Below are 22,351 nucleotides of genomic sequence, written 5' to 3'. Positions count from 1 at the left end.
AGTGAAAAATTCCATTTTCACGAAAATGAATACAATGTTCGAGTGTTCTAATGACAAGCTCAATTATAGGCTGACAACAGATCACCTTATTCACAAAAATCACTAATAATCAATAATAATAGAAAAGCAAATGAAGCTATAAAAATACGTATCTCTTGGGCAAAGATACAATATGTACTTTTAGAGATTACCAAATTTTAATCCCACTGTAGATGATAAATGTCGGATGCTATAGATCTCCCACTCAAAATTGCAACCAAAACGATGATCAAATCACCACTCATATTTCAACTAGATCACAAAATACATAAGTTGTAGTGCACATAACGCCTTCCAAAATTCATGTCAAGTTTGAGCAAGATAGAAAGCTTCAATTGAAAGCCCAATCATTTAGATTCAAGATTGGGATGTTCCAAAACAACCCATAAAATCTCAGCTCGATCAGAGCACGATTCACCTTTTGATCATTAACTTGCTCAAATTGCTTAGATTAGAATGCTGCAAACGTGAACCTCCATTCACAAAAATTTTGGGCAAATTTAAGAACTCTAACCGCAAATCTGACTATCCCAAGCAAAGATCAATATGTTGGGAACCTCCATAAAAAAATTCAGGTAGATCTGATAAGAAATTGCCTTCTAATTTTTACTCTAATCAAATGTTGTACATATTAAAAATAGAACCAATATGAATTCTCAAGAGCAAAAGTAATAACTCTTTCTTTCTCTCTGATTCATATATGTGGTAATCACACAACCCAACCCTTATTAGAATTTTTCTTTTTCTTTTCTTTTTTTCATAAATGAAAATATATGAAATAAAAATTGAGTAATTAAAGTAATAGGCTTTCACATGGGGGGGACTCCAATGGCCCGACATAATTAGAACTTAGAAGGACGCAGAAGAGATACAACTCACAATCAATTAAATCCAAGTTGCAGGAAAATGCCAACTTTTGCAACACAACATTAAGAAAAATCTAAGATAAATGATCATATGCTTTTTAATATATATCTTAATCAGACTTCATTGCTTCCTTAAAGACTTTAATAGAGTCATGACCTCAGCAGCCCTTAGAATATCATTAGTAATAGCTCTTCATTTAATAAAGGCATTCTAGAAAGGTGTAATAACTACTTGTAAAATTGGTTGCAACCTATTACACAAAATTTTAGTAATGACTTTGTAAAGAACATTATATAAACTCAGTACGAAAATCATTAAAAGATTAAACAACATTCTCATTTTGAATAAGAGAGATATATGTCTAATTAAATAGTCTGGGTACAATTTTATTTTGAAAAAGCTCTTTGACTATTGCAAACACCTCTTGTCTAAAGACAGACCAATAAGTTTGAAAGAATCACGGATTAAAACTATCAGGTACCGAAGCACCAAAGCTGGTAAAGCAGGTTGCAGATGCGAACGTGGGTTAGCCTGCAACAGTGCGTGTGAAAGCAACACAGATTGAAGTAGCCCCACCTTGGCAAGCTAGCAAAATGCCAACCCACGCCTACTGGCCTATATTATTATTTTTTTTAATGAGAACTATTACCATTAGTATGAATTAGGCTTAGTTTGAAACATTAAAATTAGACTTGAAGTTTTGAATTTGGGTAGTGGGTTGTAATAAAGTAATGTGAGAACTAATGTATAATTTAAGAAGATATTTTAGAAAAAATAATACATATTTTTAATAAATAATTAATTAACTAGTTTTCTTATCCAAATTAATTAAATAAATCTTCTATATATATATAAGTATGACATGTTTATTTAATCTTATAAAGGCACGAATAGTAAAGCAACAGATAGATGAAAAATAAAAGATGGATAATGCTTTTTATATAACCACATATATGTGTTTAAGTACATATGCAATTATATGAATGGGACAATCTGCATGTGAAACTTGAAGGTCAAAATCCTACCACTGTGTTATATAATATATTGGGACATGCATGAATTTTTTTTAGAAAAAAAAGCGGGCTAGCCCATCAACTCACTCGCTAGCCCATGACAAAGCAGGCTCAAAGTGGTGCAGGCTGGAATAGTGTGCACCTTGATGGGTTGGTATTTTGCCAAGCCATGGCGAGCTAGGCCCGTATTATCAACTCGACTGATCACCATCTAATTTTATATTTTTAATAGCAAAATTTATTTCAAAACTTGAACAAGGGCTAATAGGGTCGAAAACATGCATTTCTGTATGAGAAGGTAAATAAGCATATTGTAAATGATAGGATCATAGGAGTATAAATCTTATAGGTGTCTTATTTTATCCTTTATTTATTATAGTATAAATATTTTTTTTGAAAGGTGTACATATTAAATAGGGGTAAAGTTTGAAAATTATTATATTTTAATAGAGAGTTAATGCGGTTTAAGATTTTTCTTAATTTATATAAATATACTGAAAGTACCTTATAAATAGGATCATAGAATTATCAATTAAGAGTAGTGTATGACTATTTAGACATGTTGTAACAGTAGATATATACACATACATATTAATCTCTTCTTTTGCCGGCCATATGTACATATTAATCAAACATGCATTTATATTATTCAATTGCACATGTTTATATTATCAACTTTTTTTCATAAAAATAAAAAAATATAAATATTTTTAAGGATTAAGATGTGCCCAACATCCCAAACTATTTTCTCAGATATATCCAGTGTCTTAAAGTAATAAGTGGTGCCCCTGAAGTTATTAAAATGGTATAGTGTCATGCATACCTAACAGAACTGTTAGTTTGACTGTTAATATAACATCCAAAATATTATTTAAAAAATATGATTTCAAAAAAATTAATTAAATAATATAAAATAATATTTTATTATTAGAAAAGAATAATATTTTATTAAAAAAAAACCAACTTTCCACCGGTGGAAAAGGTAGGGAAGAAATAGGAGAGGATAGTTGAAGAAGGGAGGTAGGGGAGTAGGAGGAAATTTGAGAGGAAAATTTAATGTGAGGGTATTAAATACCCTCACAATCCCAGGAGAGGGAGACAAAGAAAAAGAGAGTGATAGGCGTAGAAAGAGAAATGGGAGAGAAGCCAAGAAGTATTGATATTTTAAAGGATAATACAAGCTTTAGAGATTATTTAGGCACATAAAATTACTTCTTTTTATCAAACATTTTTCATGAATATTTTCTATATATTTTAAGCTTTCTAGTGACAGTATTATTATAGTAATTAAAGAAAATTTTGAGACTTATATATGGGATAAGTTTTGAGTTTTGATAAGTGTTAATCATAGTATTATAGATCTATTATAGTAGATCATTTCTATCGGTTTAGATTTGCTCATTTGTTGGTTTTAATAGTTAAAAATTAATTTTTAGTTAAAAAAATATATTATTTATGAGATATATCATATTTGCACTGATTAAAATTATGTTAAATAATTTATTTAAGTTGTTTGACATATTATTGAGTTTTTAATCAGTTTAGCTTTATTTATTGGGTTACTGGAGGTTTTAAAATAATTATTTTAGCTGAAATTCTATTATTTGTGAAGAAAAAGAAATCTAATAGTTATACCATTAAAATTTTTATTAGATTATTTATTTATAAATATTTGAGATATTATTAAATTTGTGATGGTTTGGTTTTAAGATTTAAACTTTAAATGAGATTTTTAGAATTTAGAACATAATAATTCCATATTTGAAAATTTTGAAAAATTCTTTTTATCAAAGTAAATAATCTAGAGGATGTAAATGAATATTTTAGCCTATTAGAAAAATTTCTTAGTTAGTTCTAAAACACTTAATTTTGGGCTATGAGAGTTGTGAGATTTAGAATAAAAATTAAATTAAATTAGAAATTTAACTAATATATATACATATATAAGCTTAATTAATTAGCTTATATTAATATGTGATTGTATTAATTGTATAGATTAATTATTGGATTATTGGTTTGAGCACGGGGTTTATTTTATAGTAATTCTTTTTATAACCTTAGCGAAAGGTAACTACTTTCCACTTATTATGTATTCTTATATGATGTTTTGTGAGTGATTTCAAATTACATGAGATTCTTGAAATGCCACTGGGCTATAATTTGGGCAGTGAAATATATCATTATTGAAATTGCCTGGAGATACTTCATGTTATTACAAAATAATCATGGAATTATGAATTTATAAAGTTATCATGTGAGACATGAGTTTATTGAGAAATAGTTTTGAGAATTGATGTTGATTATTAAAATTTAGAAATCTTGATTTTGATAAATGGGAAAGTAATTATGTTATTAATAAATGATTGTTTTATAAATCTCATTAGTATAAATACGAGAGGGGATAGTGAACGTTGATTGGTGAGAGACATATTACACTAAGAATAAGGGGATGAATTTTGTATATATTATAGAGGTAGCAGGGTGGGGGGATGCCAAATATATATTGGTTGATCCTTTAGCACTTTATGTGTTGTAGAGCGTATGACACCCTGCTAGTAGACTATAGGGGAAACCCATGGTCTGATCTTTGTTCTCTGTGGATTTTAGCATGTTCACATCAATTGATTGGTGAGCTTGTTATGTTGAGTTACTAGTCACAGGGGTAAATACTAGCCCATGGGTTCAGTCAGAGAATATAAAATATGAAGAAATAAGTTGGAATTAAGAGTGAGATATTATATTTTGATATATATATATATATGTGTGTGTGTGTGTGTGTGTGTGTGTGTGTGTGTGTAATCATGTGACAATTGTGAATGTTATGATTTTTGTGATTGTTCCACTTGACACCTCCCAAGCACTTACTTGTATGCCTAATGAGTAGGATTGTTAGTGACTGAGGCTTTTGTCTTACCCTGTGGTTTAACATTTTCAGTTAATAGCTTTAGGGCTGGTCTATTAGGGAAGGCTGCAGAGGCTTAGCTATCAAGTTTATCTTGTATAGCCTCCTTTTTACCATGTGACGAGTATTGTATATTGCCACATATAGCTATTTTTGCATACTCTGACTTGTCTAAGACTGATGGTCTTGGTTACTTTTGTTGCTGGGTTGTTTGTGTTTGTGAGTTATCGGCTTAGAGTTAAATGTGATGTTCTGGACTTCATAGAGTCCAAGACCCAATGACTGTGAAAAACTATTAATTATGGTTAGTATTTTTTACTAATCAAATTTTTTTTTTATAACCATGATAGTTTTTTCAAAGATTATACTAAAATTCTTTTCTATCATGGTTAATATTATAATATTTTGGGTTTAAAAAGATTAGCAGCAAGTTGGAGATAACTGTTGTTACAGTTAAAATGCTGAGTCAGCAAAGTTTGACAAAAAAATCTTATTTGGCATATGAGGGGACATCTGACATAGAAAAAAAACCTTTAGTTGGCATAATTTTTCAAAATGGCCATCAACCATTAAAAAAAAAAAACCAAGGTTACCGTTCTTTGCAAACAAAAAGTAATAGGCGGCCAACTCATCCTTATTGGTCCACAAGCAAAATAAAGAATGTGTTCATCCTTGCCAACTTTTATTCAAGAACAAATGGCAAATTCTAATGCTCCTAATCAATTTTCTTTTCTTCTAGCAGAATCATATTTCAAGAAGCATAAATCGAAATATAGATACTAGGAACCATAAATCAATCAATAATCGAAAGATCCATACCATAAATCAGCTTCGCAAAGTTTAAATGAATTAAATAGGTAAACCTGCAAATCGAGGGACACCTCTTCGATCTATATTGATTTTAACTTCAATTTGTGATAACGTCAATCTCTTCCCATCCTCTGTTCAAGAAACGCACAATGTCATCTTCATTCTCCCTCCGTTTGTGGTACTACTGCCTTGCTTTCTGCTGCTTCTGCTTCTAGTTCTCATGCATCCGTTGCTCCATGCCTCACCAGATTTGATACCCATCAGCTGACTCGGACTAAAGGGATTATGGATGCCATGAAGAAGACTCAAATCTAGTAGCAATTATCGATTTCTATAGTGGCCGCAGTGAGCCCGCAAAAGAACGAATCCTAGAATCGCAACTCCTCCCTCTTGCCTTTTCCAGCCGTCCTTCAAATCTTCACTTTTTCTTCTTCAATCTTAGCCGAATGCAAGGGTGCGTATACAATTTCTGGAAGCCTGAAGAATTCTTTTTGCATTTTTTTAAGGTCAAAAACTCTTTTTAAAATATTACATAAACTCCATGTTATATGCCAAAAAGGATTTTTTATTTTGGTCAAACTATGCCACATTTTAACGGTCAAACTAATAGTTCTGTTAGGTATGGATGATATTGCATTATTTTAATAGCTTTAAGGATGAAATTGTACCATTTATTACTTTTGAAAATAATTCGAGGTGTTGGGCGTACCTTAACTCTATATTTAACGAAGACTTTAATTTAGAATAACAACCAAAGAGAGAATGACAAATAAAAAACTTAAAAATTACTAAATTTCAAATTAAGATTCATTGTCACACTTTAACAGATTTTAACAACACTTTATTTGCAAACATATTTTGGTAAGAATATCTAATTTGATACTCTGTAATTTTTTAAGGTCTTTTTTTGTCATTTTTCTTAACTTTCATAGTAATTTAAAGTTTTTCTTATATTTTGTTTATAAATTTTAAATAACTTATTTTATAGTATAAATTAGGGAAAATGACACTCAGGTCCCACAGAAGAGAAAATACTACAAAAAGGTCTCTGCAAATCTAATAACTACTTGGGAGTCCCAAAGGGACTTGGTTGCAATAAGGCAAATCATAAAAAGACTATGTTGTTCCTGCTGAAATGAAATATGATTTTGAACCCTATTCCTATTTGCAAATTACTATCTTGCTCTCCTCTAAAAAACTAATGCTAAATCAACCCTCATCGAAAGCAAGGAACCTCAAATCTGTTTACCTTCACCGTAATCATTGAAAATCGTCCAGGTATAGGGCATCATTGAAGCAATTTATAGTTGAAACAAAGCTGTTGTTGTTAGTATCTTTGTGTTCATCCATGTTCTTCATTTATGGCAATGTATTCTTGTTGTTTCTCTGCAAATTTTTTGAGTTTAAAATGCTATATTAAGACCTTTGAGTTTGTGATTTAAATTGGGGTTTCATTGTGGGTCGGTAGGATGATGAGGGGTGCTTTGTTTTTTGTTACATTGTAGGTGGCTTTGATTTGTTTTAGCATGGTTTAGTGTGAAAAGCTGAAGAAGATGAAAGTTGGGTGTGGGTAGAAACCTTTTCTACGAAATAGGATATTGTGTTGTTAATGTAGGCTATGAAAGTTGTCAATGGATACCGCAATAGTTGTCAGTAATGCTGCTTCACTTGTCAATAACAGCTGGATGATTGTTGATGCTTGTTTACATTAATAATGGCCAGTACATTTGGGAAGCATTTATTTTGCTTTATTCATATAGGGGTAAGTTTATAAATGATAAAGAAGATAACATGAGTTATATTGGAGGTAGTGCAAGAATAAAATTATACAAGTACAACATATCACAGAAGTTTTTGTACAAATTTATCAAGAATAATCAACAAAAGATCATTGTGAAGTTTAAGGTTGATAGTTGTCCATGGTATATGGATACATACTCGATGGAAACACATCAAGATATTGTGTTTTTAACCATCAAAGCACATAGAAGTGAACACATTCATCATGCATAGGACAACTTGCTTATTTCTTACTCGGGAAGGTCAAATTTAGCTTTTTCAATTATGATTGATGACTTGAAGTGCAATATTAACAAGAGTCCAAATCTCAGCAGAGAACATATTGAAATAAGCTATTTTTTATATATGGATGTGAAAGGAATATTTTGTAAATGGGTGTGAATGGATTTTTTTTGTAAATGGATACATACCAACAATTCGTTTAGTAATTACATGCAACCCATATGGTTTTTTTTAGAAGGGTTGTGAAATAGGTGTAGTTCCATATATATAAAGGTGTAAATAAAAGTTGGCTATAAATTGATGTGTTAGACTCTGTTGTCATTTGAGTTGTAATTATTACACCCTACATTGTTAATAGACCTGTTTTGACTTGTCACTGCTTGTATTATGACTTGTCAATTAATCTACTGATGTAAGTTATCTAAAACGTGAATTCAAATTATATAATGGGTTTTAGCATCGTGAGATGTTTTCAATTACTCTGACATATTACATTTTGGTTATAATATTGTATATAATCATTATTAAAAGTATATCATTACTGATATAAAATTACAAAATGAATTGTCAATAACTACACCATCACTTGTTAATAGTGATAATGTCACTTGTCATCCGTTACACTATCACTTGTCAATATAACTGTAGATATAAGTTTAAAAAAAATATGATTTCAAGTTATATAGTGTCATTTAATATTGACATATTCTCTAGACTAACGTGACATTTGTTAACTTACAAAAAAAATAAATAAATCGTAATTACCATTTGATTTGTTAACAGTAGCAATATGACTTGTCAATAATAGTACTGTGACTTGTCAATGGTCACATTGTGACTTGTTAACCATGAAATCAAGGGCATAGAATTTCATCCAGGTGTCGTGACGGATTCATCCAAGCACCGCTGATGATGCTTTTTGTCGTTAAAGCACTCAATTAAACTAGGTCCCAATTAATTTGTAGTTTAGGGTCGACCTAGGTCATTACTTCCAAGGAGCAAGTTAAGGGTTTCTTTAGGTAAACATTCAGGTGATAAAAAAAATGAAATAAATTAGACCTAAACTAAAATGCAAAATTCTAATTCTAAATGCAAGATGCAAATGCCCTAAAATATGTATGAAAATTAAATTAAACTAAATGAATGCAATGCAATTTTGGGGGGGTTTTGAAGGAAAATAAAAATAATGAATAAGGAAAATTAATCTGAAAGCAAAGAGAATTAGCAAGTAAAAATTCAGAAATTTTGCTTCAGGTACAGTAGAGGGGACAACTCAGGATTCGCATGAATTTAACTTTCATAACCTTAATCAGTTAATTAGACCAAAAGGAGATGATAAGAGAGTGGAATTAATAAACTTAACTACCTACTTGAAATAAAGGAAACCCTTAACTTCAAAAACCCTTAAACCATTAGAAAACTCATAACAGTATAAAGTTGGTTAATTAAGCCTATTAAAACCAATGAAGATAATTCAATTTAATTTTGGAAATTAAGCAATCAGATAATCAACCAACTTAATTAAACAATTAAGAGGTGAAAGAACCCAAATTTTGCAATTCAAACCACATTGATAATTAAACTCATAATGAAAACTCAATTATAAATTCAATTAACAATGCAAAGGTTCTAAACATAAATTCCAACAAGTGTCAACACACATAAAATCCAAATATCAATCCAATCCAAGAATAAAAGTGACAACCTAGAACTAAATTGTCTCACAAAATTACAACTTAAAATTATTTAAAACTAAATAATTTTAAGTCCTTGAATTAAAAAGATAAATGGAACATCACTCCCTTATGGTCTTCAAGTGCTAGCCCAAAGCTCTAGTCTCCTCCATGCTCCTCCCAAGTTGCCTTCCAAATAAGCTTAAGCTTCCATCAAATTGTCTTCTCTTCCAAGGTTGTTAGATGCCACAGCCATGAATTGATTGAAGGTGATGGTGAGTTGTACGTGGAGTAAGAAAGAAAAGGGTGTGAGTTGATGATGGAATATGGTGATAGTAGCTCGGAAGTCAAGGACGTGTTGCTCTCTTGTGACCGTCCAATGAATCCAATATATAAGGGATATATATATGATATATGGCGTTGAATTGTCCTCTCAAACAAGGAAAATATTTTAATAGGAGAAAAGAAAATTTTTATGAATATAAAGCTCAAGCCCATTAGTAATTAATTAGCCCACTTGATATTAGCCATTGGATTGTGCTTAAATCCCAAGAAACAATCTTGCACCATTGGATCTCCTATATGCTCTTTCTTGACCTACAAGAATTTAAGTGCATCCATTAATGTAGATTATATCCAAATATAATATAATCTCTATCAAAATTAAATATTAGATATGCACAAAAATTAGGCAAGAAATTGCAAAACTTTCTCAAAATAATCTTTCTAAAACTATGAGACTTGTTTCCAAAGAAATAAGAAAAATTAATTCCAAGTCAAAAATTGGAAATCACAAAATATCTATATTTTTAATTCAAAATCTCAATTTTTATGCAAAATCTAAAAATCAACCAATTTATCCAATTATGCATAAAAATCCAATTAAGCTCAAAATTATCATTTAAATCCTAAATTAATATGGGATAAAATGTATAAAAATTGGGCTTTATCAGCCGCGGTGCTTATTATAGAATGTCTCTTCTTTTTTCTACTTCAGAGGTTGCAGCGGATTGCTCCGGGCACTGCGACGAATTGAGAGTTATGGAACTTGTCAACAACTGCACTGTGACTTGTCAACGGTGGAATTATGACTTGTCAATGGTGACACTGTCACTTGTCAAATTTTGAAAAATTGTTATCCAATTATCATAAATTTTGGTTATACCTTTTGATTATTATTTTCATTTTAAGTTACAGATAACTTAATTGAACATTTTAAATAAATGACACCTTCTATTTGAAAGTTTTTAATATCAGTTGTTAATATCCACACGTTGACTTGTTAATAAGGTCATTGTAAATTGTTAAATTTTGTACTGTTTAATGTCATTTTCAAAGTTACTTTGTTAAACATAATTTAATTAAAAATTTTAAATAAATAACACTTAACATAATATGATAGGCTGCATGGAATTAGATTATCCATGAATTTAATACAAAACAATAATACTACTTGTTCACTAGTCCATAGGTATTAACTTCATAATTTACTTGTAAATTAGCTACATTAAATTGTCAACAGCGGCATTGTAAATTGTAAGCAAAGTCTCATCAACTATTTTTATCACACCCTTTAATGACTTCAATATAAAATGCCATTTTACAGGCACAATCGGTATACCCAGTTTCAATTACACTCTTCATAACTTGTCCCTTCTTTTATACTTGTTCTTGCACTACCTCCAATATATCTTATATTATTTTCTCTATCATTTATAAACTTATCCCCTATATGAATAAAGCAAAATAAATGCTTCCCAGACGTACTGGCTATCAGTAATGTAAACCTGCATCAACAATCATCCAGGTGTTATTGACAAGTGAAGCAGCCCTACTGACAACTATCACGACATCCATTGACAACTTTCGCAGCCTACATTGACAACACAATATCCCATTTCGCAGAAAAAGGTTTCTACCCACATCAACTTTCATCTTCTTCAACTTTTCATGCCAAACCATGCTAAAACAGGGTAAAACCACCCACAATGTCACCAAAAACAAAGCACCCATCATCATTCTATCCACCCATAATGAAACCCCAACTTAAATCACCAACCTAAAGGTTTTAATGTAACATTTTAAACTCAAAAAATTTGCAGAGAAACAAAAGGAATACATTGCCATAAATGAAGAACACGGATGAACACAGAGATGTTGACAACAACAGTTTTGTTTCGACCATAAACAGCTTCAATGATGGCCTATACCTGAATAATCTTCAATGATTACAGTGAAGGTAAACTAATTTGAGGTTTCTTGCTTCTAATAAGGGTTGATAGCTCTGGTTTTTGAGATGAGACTGAGATAGCAATGTGCAAATAGGAATAGGGTTAAAAATCAGACTTCATTTTAGTAGGGACAACATAGTCTTTTCACGATTTGTCTTATTGTAACCATGTCCTTTTGGGACTCCTAAGTAGTTATTAGATTTGAAGAGACCTTTTTACAGTATTTTCTTTTCTGTGGGACCTTAATGTCATTTTCCCTATAAATTATCCTGAACACTTAGAAGAGTATTAATTATATTTAAACAATAACTGCCCGATCCTTGAGAATATATAGTCTCATCTACGCCGTTGACTTAGTTATTATCTTGGCCGTCCATTAAACTGAGGGGGTGTTTGGGTGATGACCCAAACCATGGTTTGGGGAACAATCACCCAAACACCATAAAAAAAAAAAAACCAAAACCATGATTTTGGCATAAGCAAAAATTTTCTGCTTTTGGGAAAAAAAAGGAGAGTGTGAGAACCTATAGGATATATGCCTTGTTTTTTTTTTTGCCTAGATGAATATACCCTTTCCAATTATTTATTTCTTTCTCATTGTTTCACATGCAGTACGAGGGAGAGCCTGAGAGTAGATCTCAACAATAATATGACTTTAATACCCTTTAATTATTTTTTATAAGCATATTTAATCTTATATCTTATAAATATATATACACATATTAATTATTTATTAATTATATTATCTTACGTATTATTAATTATGTTGATAAAAAATTTATTATTAACAATTTTATTCCTTCAAATTAAAATATATCATAAAATCTATTTTTTTATGTAATTATCATATTAACTTATGCCTTTTTTTTTAGGTGAGAACTTATGCTTTTTTTTTTAGTAATTTGTATATATAAAAAGTGCTTCTGATAACAACTATCCAAACACTCTCACTTCTCAGAATCACTTTTTCACAAAATCTATTTTTTTCAGAATCTATTCTTCAAAAGTTATTCTTTAAACCATAGTTTGGTTTTATCCAAACACTCCTTGATTCGGGAGAGGATTATTTTTTATTATTATTATTTTTTATTTTTTATTTTTTATTTTTCACGCTTGCCCTGCCCGAAAAGGCATCCATATAACCAAAAGCTCTAGGGTTTTCGCCGAGCTCCCAGTGTGCAGCAGTCTGTTGAGCCAGTAGGGAAGAAAGAGGCCGCTGGAAGATGAAGACGATTTTGTCATCCGAATCTATGGATATCCCTGACGGCGTGACCGTGAAGATTCACGCCAAGGTCATCGAGGTAGAGGGGCCTCGCGGAAAGCTTGTCCGTGATTTCAAGCACCTGAATCTGGATTTTCAGCTGATCACCGACGAAGAAGGCAAGAAAAAGCTGAAGGTTGATGCCTGGTTCGGGTCTCGAAAGACTTCGGCCGCCATCAGAACTGCTCTCAGTCACGTTGCAAATCTCATCACCGGCGTCACGAAAGGCTACCGTTATAAGATGAGGTTCGTGTATGCACATTTCCCAATCAACGCATCCATAACTAACAGCAACAGGTCCATTGAGATCCGTAACTTCCTTGGCGAGAAGAAGGTACTCTTCACTTTCCCTCTTCTGATTTGACAATGAATTAACTATCTACTCTTAAATGTTATAGAGTAAAAAAGTAACCGTCAAAGAATGGGATTTTAGTATCTACGATTTGTTATGATCAATGTAATCGATCAATTTGCTTTTTCGTGTCTGATTCTTAGTTTGATTTCTGGTACATTTGAATTTAATTCTTGGTTTTGCATTGTTCCAGTTGTTCACTTTGTATAATTGTTATGAATCACCCCGTCTCTGAAGTATTCTCAAATGAAAATTCCTCTGCTTCACATCTGTTGTATTTTTCCTTAGTTTTCTTGACTCTGGCTCTGTAATGTTGCAGTCTGAACTTGTGGTTTAGGGCCCTAGTCCTGAGGAAAATTGCAGGTTTAGATATTAAGCCCAAATTAGTTATTTGTCTCTTATACTGAGGACGCGAGTGTGCATATATTATCTAGTGACTGTGATGTTGTCTTTGACTTTGGGATTACATGATTGTACCTGATGTTAGTGTTGGGTTTCCCTTTTGCTAGGTGAGGAAAGTGGACATGCTTGAGGGAGTCTCTATTGTACGATCAGAAAAGGTGAAGGACGAGCTTGTACTGGATGGAAATGATGTGGAGCTGGTCTCTCGCTCCGCGGCTCTGATTAACCAAAAGTGCCATGTCAAGAATAAGGATATCCGCAAGTTTCTTGATGGAATCTATGTGAGTGAGAGAGGCACTGTACTGCAAGAAGATTAGAGGAGTATTTGAATGGTTTTCCTCCGATGAATTATGAGTATAGCGCACTATATTTGGTGTTAGTGATAGGTGAAGAATGAACATTAGTTTTCTGGGGTTTGTTCATGCCTATTTAGGTTAATATTTGATAAAAAGGCACAAAGCATTCACTGCACTTGTTAATTTGAATTTGATGAGGAATTTGAGTAGTTTCTTTTTAGTTTTTGAAAATTCTTACATCCGCGTGATAGTGCTCTGTATTGGGAAGGAAATGTGTTCAGTTAACGCGTGCATATTTGTTGAGTTATGGTTGAGAAGTGAATTGACATGGGTTTATTTATTTTTTGTTGTTCAATATAGTTATTTTGGTGAAAGGACTTGTTACAACAAGTGAAGGGTTATTATCGGATAGTTAGATTTTGTTACTACCTCCGGAGATAGTATTATAACAATACTATCTCTGGAGATAGTATTTTCAAGGCATCTTATATGTGAGACAGGAAGAAACTTGTCCTCACAGCAAGTGAGCTGTTTGCTGGATTTTGTCTCAAAATAGACGAATTAAGAGTGAATGTGCATGGTTTGTTGGCTTCTGCTTGGTAACACTATAAAGTTGTTGAGGCTATGGGTGGAGGTTTTTAAATGAAGTGTGAGCTATTCTAAGTCATCATCCTAGTAGGGCAGCTAATAGAATTTAGCAAAGGGCTGATGCAAAGAGTTCAGGTAAGGATTGCGAAGTTTGGCAGTGGGTATTCCTGAAGTTACAGTCTTATAGGTACAAAAACTTATTCCCAGCTATTTTGGGCCTTACAGAGTCAAGGAAACTTTGTTCAATAGCAAACAAGCTAGAGCTTCCTTGACTTCCATGTGTCGTCCAGATTCTACAATTAAGTAAAGATACCTATACTTTGACAACGTGAAACTATGTCGAATAAAAGAGTGAGGATGCGAAAAGGAAGGATAATAACAGAGGTTTTGGTCTAATGGAACGGGTTGCCAGATGAAGAAGCCACCTGGGTATGTTTAGGATAAAATAAATTGCTTATATGTAACAAATGTAATAAATAGAGACATTTTGTAAAAAGCTAAAGTACACATTGGTCATTTAAATTTACATCTGTGCTTTTAGCCCCTTAGAGTTAACACTGTTAACCTAACTAACAAAAAATTCTGACTTATTTTCAAAATAATGACTCAAAATTTAAATGGTTACATATTAATTTTTAATTAAACATGTGTGTGCCAAAAGTATTTGTTAGTGGCAGTCTCACTCAAGAGGGGGTGAATTGGGTAAGTTGTAAAAATTTTACGAAATTAAAACAATGTTCTAATAGAAACAGAGAGTGTGAGTTAGAGAGATTTCACCATAGAAAAGTACGTCCAGTCCTCAGAACACCTCTGAGTATTCTACTATGTTCCAAGATTGATCGGGCTTTTGGTGCCTCAGTACACTAATTGATACTCTTAATCACTCCCCCTTACTTTCCGTAAGGTTACAAACCCACTCAAGAGTCCACACTCTTGAGTATCACACAAGACGTGATTAATGATGAAATGTAAACTCTCTTATAGAGTGAATAAATGATAATCAGTGAAGCTCGGTGTATGGAAGAACAGAGTATTGAATGCAATAGTAAATAATCAACAGAGGGTAGCTCGCATATTCAATCTGTTCATTTAATGCTTCTTCGCGCCTTTTATAGTTGAGGTAGTTTAGTAACCGTTAGACGGAAGAACTTCTAGCCGTTGAGAGTCAGGTTGCGTGTTTTCTCGGTTGCAACGGTTTCTGCCATTAATGTTTCTAACAAGGTAGGTTACAAGCTACTTGGACAACCGTTGGAGAGCCGTTGGGTTTTTCTTCGTAATCTGCAATAATACATTGATTCAATAAGGTTTTTTCTTTGCAGAGTAATATCAAAAGTAGAACCGAACAAATGATAAAATGAACATTCATAGTTTACGGTTAGAATCAATCAGTTGTTAAATGTGCTGAGTAATAACTGATCGTGCTTGATCGAAGTGATGATCGATTACTGCTTGATCGATCAGGTTATCGATTATTCAGAGTAAGAGCTTTTGAAACAGATAACTAAGTTTATCGATCAAGTGATCGATAAAAGAAAATAGTGACATCATAATGGTATGCATAGAAGAAGAAGATCAAGGTCACTTTTGATTTTGAAACTCCTTAAATAGAGAATTAAGACAATCATGAAGGCTGAGAAAAGCTCGAATGAAATAGATGATAAGTTTTGAGAAACATCGTGACTATTTAAAGTTTAAACTGAAATCGCCTCATGATCGAACACTTGTTGATCTATCAAGTTATCGATAAACAAAGTGTTATAGAAATAGATTTTGAAGCACTAATTTTCGAACACATTATTGATAAATAGATGATGGATAACCTTATCGATAAACAATAAGCAAAAGTATATTCAGTGAAAACACAGGTTATGTAGGTTGATCAAATAGGTGATCGATTAATGGATGATCGATCATGTTATCGATAAAGAGGTTTATTCTTATAAAATCAAAGAACTGATTTATCGATCACGTTATGTGAAAACAAGGTAAACATGAAATGCGGTGATTGATCATATTATTGATAATGAGATTATCGATCCCGTGATCGAAGAATCATGATTTTAAAACAATGTGCTAATTATCGATCATGTGATCGATAATTTACTGATCCATTAGGTGATCGATAAGCTACTGAAATAATTACTTGTATGCAGAGTTATGAAGCAATGTTCGATCATATTATCGATAAATGACTTATCGATAAACTGATCGATAAATGGTGACTAAAGAAAAACATAGAGTGAGTAGAACGTATTACCATTTATCTGTCTTCTCATCGATAATCAGTTTATCGATCATGTTATCGATAAATGCCTATGAGATTTGTATCCCTTTATCCGATAGATGTTCGATCATCCTGATTATCGATCAAGTGATCAATAATTTACTCCAGATTCTTATACTTAACACAAATTATAAATTGATGAATATTTGTTCTAAATTATCAAATTTTACTTTTTTATTTATACCTGAACTTTGGGGTTGTGAATTTCTTCATGTTTTTTGAGAATCGCCGAATTTGGGTTGTGTATCACTGAATTTTTGTTGTAAATCTCTGAATTTCACTTGCTCTTTCACATCTAAACATTTACATTTGGAGTTGTGAATTTCCTTATATTTCTTACAAATTATTGAATTTTTGTTGTAAATTTTTGAATTTTACTTGTTCATTCATATCTAAATATTTGCAGTTGGAGTTGTGAATTCCATTATATTACTTATAGATCGCCAAAGTTTTGTTGTAAATTGCTAAATTTTACTTGAAATTATTGAATTTCACTTGTTTATTTATACTTGGACACTTGCGTTTGTTTTGTTGTATACTACCTCCAATCCTTAATATAGACCTAGAAGACTAACTTGGAAAGATTAAGAAAATTAGTTAAGTTAGTTATTTGTAAAAAATAGGTTTTGTCTTTTCCTAGAATATCTTTGCTAATTATGTGCATTAACTAAAATTATTATTTAATAGAATATTTAACATGCGTAACAAGGACTGCTTTAAAAAAATAGATAATATGAAAGACAAAGTAGATTGGGGTCTTATATTGAAGACTAAATTAAAAGTCAAATTAGTTCTTATATTAAGGACTGAAGGTAATATATTTTTCTTTACATCATATGACTATGTGGTTTGATTGGTTTGGTGGTTGATAAACCTTGTCACTAGGCAATTAAAAAATAAACTAGGAGAAATCCAGAGAGCGATGCACTACCTAGGTAATTTTTCTCTAAGGAGCCTTTGGTTAAATTTAGATTTCTAACAATTCACTTTAATTGCCAATTTATCAATGCTAAACAGTGAGTTTTCCTGTGTTTAAAAGTAGAACTAGAATTGGAAAGGCTACCATGACTATAAAAAAGAAATTTTGATTTGTAAAAAATGTTAACCATGATAGAAAAAACTTGAACTAATTACTAATAGTATTTCACAATAACTAGGCCTTGGCCTTTACAAAGTCCAGAATATCACATTTAACTCTAAATCCATAACATGATATTTTCTAAATAAAATTCTTCTAAACCAACAAAAATAGTTAAGACCATCATTCTTAGATAAATCAAAGTATACAAAAAGAGTTATATATGAAAATATACAAATACTCGTTACATGACAAAAAGGAAGCCATACAAGATAAACTTGATAGCTAAACCTCTATCGCCTTCCCTGACGGATCAGTTTTAGAGCTATTACCTAAAAATGTTAAACCACGGGGTGAGACAAAAGCCTTAGTAACCAACTATCCTACTCATTAGGCATACAAGTAAGTGTTTGGGAGGTGTCAAGTGGAACAACTACAAAAATCATAACATTCACAACTGTCACATGGTTATATATATATATATATATATATCAAAATATAATATTTCACTCTCAATTCCACCTTATTTCCCCATATTCTATATTCTCTGACTGAACCCATGAGCTAATACTAACCCATGTGACTAGTAGCTCAACATAATAAGCTCACCAATCAAGTGATGTGAACAGGCCAAAATCCATAGAGTATAAGACCGGACCATAGGTTCCCCCTCTAGTCCATTAGCGAGATGTCATATGCCCTCCAACACATGAAAGGGCTGAAGGATCAACCAGTGTACATTCTAGCATCCTCCTACCTATGTATAAAATTCACCCCCTTATTCTCCCCGTAATATGTGTCCCACCAATCAACGCTCACCATCCCCTCTCGTATTTATACTCATGAGATTTATAAAATAATCATTTACCAATAACATAATAAGTTCCACATTTACTAAAATTGAGATTTCAAAATTTCAATAACCGATATCAATCCTCAAAACTATTTCTCAATAAACTCTTGTCCCAAATGACAACTTTATAAATTCATAATTTCACAACTATTTTTCAATAACATGAAGTATCTCTAGGCAATTTCAACAATGATACGTTTCACTGCTCAAATTGTAGCCCAATAGCATTTCAAGAATCTTATGTAATTCGAAATCACTCACAAACATTATACAAGTATACATAATAACTAAAAAGTAGTTACCTTTCACCAAGGCTATAAAAAGAATTACCATAAAGTCAACCCCGTGCTCAAACAAATAATCCAATAATTAATGTACATAATTAATATAATCACATATTAATATAAGCTAATTAATTAAGCTTATATATATTAGCTAAATTTCTAATTTAATTTTTATTCTAAATTCCCACAACTCTCATAACCCAAAATTAGGTATTTTAGAAATAAGTTATAAATTTTCTAACAAGCCAAAATATTTATTTACAATCTTTGGATTATTTACTTTAATAAAAAGAATTATCCACAATTTTCAAATATGAAATTATTATATTTTAAATTCTAAAAATCTCATTTCAAGTTTAAACCTCAAAACCAAATCGTCAAAAATTAAATAGTACCTCAAATATTTATAAACAAATAATCTAATCAAAATTTTAATGGTGTAACTATCATATTTCGTTTTCTTCACAGATAATGAACTCTTTGAGCTAAAATAATTATTTTAAAACATCGAGTCATCTAATAAATAAAACTAAACTGATTAAAATTTTAATAATATATCAAACAATCCAAATAAATTATTTAACATAATTTTGATTAGTACAAATATGATATATCTCATAAATAATAGGTTTTTTAACTAAAAATTAATTTTTAAATACTAAAATGAACAATAGGACAAATCTAAACTAACTAAAATTTTAATAATATATTAAATAACTCAAATAAATTATTTAACTTAAATTTAATTGGTAAAAACATTCTATATCTTTGAATACAAATTTTTCAACTAAAATCTTAATTTAAAATTCTCAAAACAATCATTGAACAAATATAAACTGATTAAAATTCCTTAATAACGTATCTTTAAATTTCTACAGTTATATATTATCAAAACTCTATTTACTTCATACCCAAACCGTAAAATCTTCTCAAAACACTATAATAAGACTAATAATATAACGCTCTAAATATATAAGAAATATTTATAAAGAAAATATGATAAAAAGAAGTATTTTTGTATACCTAAATAATCCCCAAATGCTTGTCTTTCTCTTCAAATAACATGTAGTTGTAAAATTCCTCACTCACTCTTGTTTTTTTTCCCTCGCTCTCCCTTTCTGTATTCTTTTTTCCGCCCTCTCTTCCTTTCTTATTAACCATTGCTCCCTCCTATTTCAACCGTCTTCCACAATTTTTCCTTCTTTCATTTATTATCCTCCCTGTTCTTTTTCTTCTTAAATGACATCCTACTTTTCCACCGAATGAATTCAGTGGAAAAGCAAAGGTTTTTTTAATATTAAAATATTACTCTTTCGATTTTAAATATAAGACTCCTTTTGTAGTGTAAATTACACTACAAAAGGGTCTTTTATTTAGGACCGGAGGAGTACTATTTTATTATAATAAAAAAATTTTGAATTTTTTTACTAATATATATTTTTTGGCACAAATCCTAAAACAAAATTTAGGATATTACAGTTCTCCCCACCTAATTGGAATTTTGTTCTCAAAATTCAAACAATCATACACAATTAAAAATAGAAGCAACTCAAGGTGCTTGTTAAGAAAATAAGTATGGGTACTTGTAACGCATCCGCTCCTCAGTCTCCGAAGTTGCATCACCAAGATTTATGCCCTTCCAAAAGATCTTAACAAGATAGATGGTCTTGTTCCACAATTGTTTGTTGTTAACGTCTAAAATCTGTTGCGGTTTCACTTGATAGGTTAAATTTGCTCACAACATCACCTCTTCGGGCTTAATAACATGAGATGGATTCGAATGATACTTCTTCAACCGTGACACGCGGAACATGTTGTGTAAACTAGATAGATGTGGTGGCAGTGCAATCTGATATACAACATGTAATGTCCCCAAGTCCCGGAGTACAGCCGTAGCCATCCCAAGATGTTGCTCATAGATATTATCCGTTTTGGTTCAGCCGTAGCCACCTCATGGTTTTGTTTTCCTGGGTGCAGCCATAGCCACCCAAAAAACGCATATACGAAAGAGAGGTATCCATACCCTTTTAAGGCATGCTTTCCTTCCTTCTCCATTTAATCTGGGGCTTCACACAACAGGTCCAATCCACTCTAAAATCTTATAAGGGTTCATGAATCGGGGTATAACCTTTTTGGATTTGATGGATCCACGACACCTGTAATAGGGAAAGCCTTCAGAAACACAAGATCACCCACTTCAAACTCTAAAAGTCTTTTCCGATGACCCGCATAACTCTTTGTTGATTTTGGGCCATTAACAACTTCTGCTTGATAAACTCAATCTTTCTGGTAGTGATGTCCACTAGATCTGGGTCAATAACTATTCTTTCACTTAATTAAGTCCAGTACAATGAAGATCTACATTTTTTCCTATATAAAGTCTCCTTCAAAAATGGTCTTCTTAATCTCATCATCATTAGGGATGTAGATTCTCTTTTTGTAATTTAAAATTCCTTCTTTTCCACTATTATAGTTTTGGCACATCCCCATTTTCCAATGCCTCTCAAATACTCAATAATCAGTCATTTTCATTTGTGATGCCTTCAAATCCTCAAAGAATTTATTGTCGCCCAAAATTGACTGCAGAGTAAGTAATGTCTCAGGCACCACCTAGAGATCTCTCAATCCCTCTAAATAGTAGTACTCCTCCAAGCTCACATGGAACACATGCACTTTCTTCCTACTTAATGCATCAGTGACTGGGAGATACTTAAGTTTAAAGTCGTAGTCTTTAAAGAATTCCATTTATCTATACAAGATAAACTTGATAACTAAACTTCTACCGCCTTCCCTGACGGATCAGCTTTAGAGCTATTACCTAAAAATGTTAAACTACGGGGTGAGACAAAAGCCTTAGTAACCAACTATTCTACTCATCAAGCATACAAGTAAGTGCTTGGAAGGTATCAAGTGGAACAGCTACAAAAATCATAACATTCACAACTGTCACATGGTTATATATATATATATATATATATATCTATCAAAATATAACATTTCACTCTCAATTCCACCTTATTTCCCCACACTTTATATCCTCTGACTGAACCCATAGGCTAGTACTAATCCATGTGACTAGTAGCTTAACATAATAAACTTACCAATCAAGTGATGTGAATAGGCCAAAATCCATAGAGTACAAGACCGGATCATGGGTTTCCCCTCTAGTCTACTAGCAGGATGTCATATTCCCTCCAACACATGAAAGGACCAAAGGATCAACCAGTGTACATCTGGCGTCCTCCCACCTATGTATAAAATTCACCCCCTTATTCTCCCTGTAATATGTCTCTCACCAATCAACGTTCACCATCTCTTCTCGTATTTAGACTCATGAGTTTATAAAATAATCATTTACTAATAACATAATAAGTTTCACATTTACCACAACCAAGA

General features: G+C 31.7%; 1 protein-coding gene across 1 annotated transcript; it reads left to right on the top strand.

The window, feature by feature from the left end:
* The first annotated feature begins 502 nt into the window (after positions 1 to 502).
* Positions 503 to 14,208, top strand: LOC114754792 (60S ribosomal protein L9). Its single transcript, XM_028943622.1, has 3 exons — positions 503 to 506; positions 12,756 to 13,152; positions 13,680 to 14,208. The coding sequence occupies exons 2-3, from the start codon at positions 12,781 to 12,783 to the stop codon at positions 13,887 to 13,889; spliced, it is 582 nt and encodes a 193-aa protein (XP_028799455.1). The 5' UTR covers positions 503 to 506; positions 12,756 to 12,780; the 3' UTR covers positions 13,890 to 14,208.
* The last annotated feature ends 8,143 nt before the right edge of the window (positions 14,209 to 22,351 follow it).

This window comes from Neltuma alba, unplaced genomic scaffold (assembly GCF_004799145.2).
Source record: "Neltuma alba isolate B1F8T4 unplaced genomic scaffold, ASM479914v2 tig00010189_pilon, whole genome shotgun sequence".
Classification (NCBI taxonomy): Eukaryota; Viridiplantae; Streptophyta; class Magnoliopsida; order Fabales; family Fabaceae; genus Neltuma; species Neltuma alba.
Note: the sequence above shows the minus strand (reverse complement) of the source record. Positions and strands in the feature narration are given on the sequence as shown.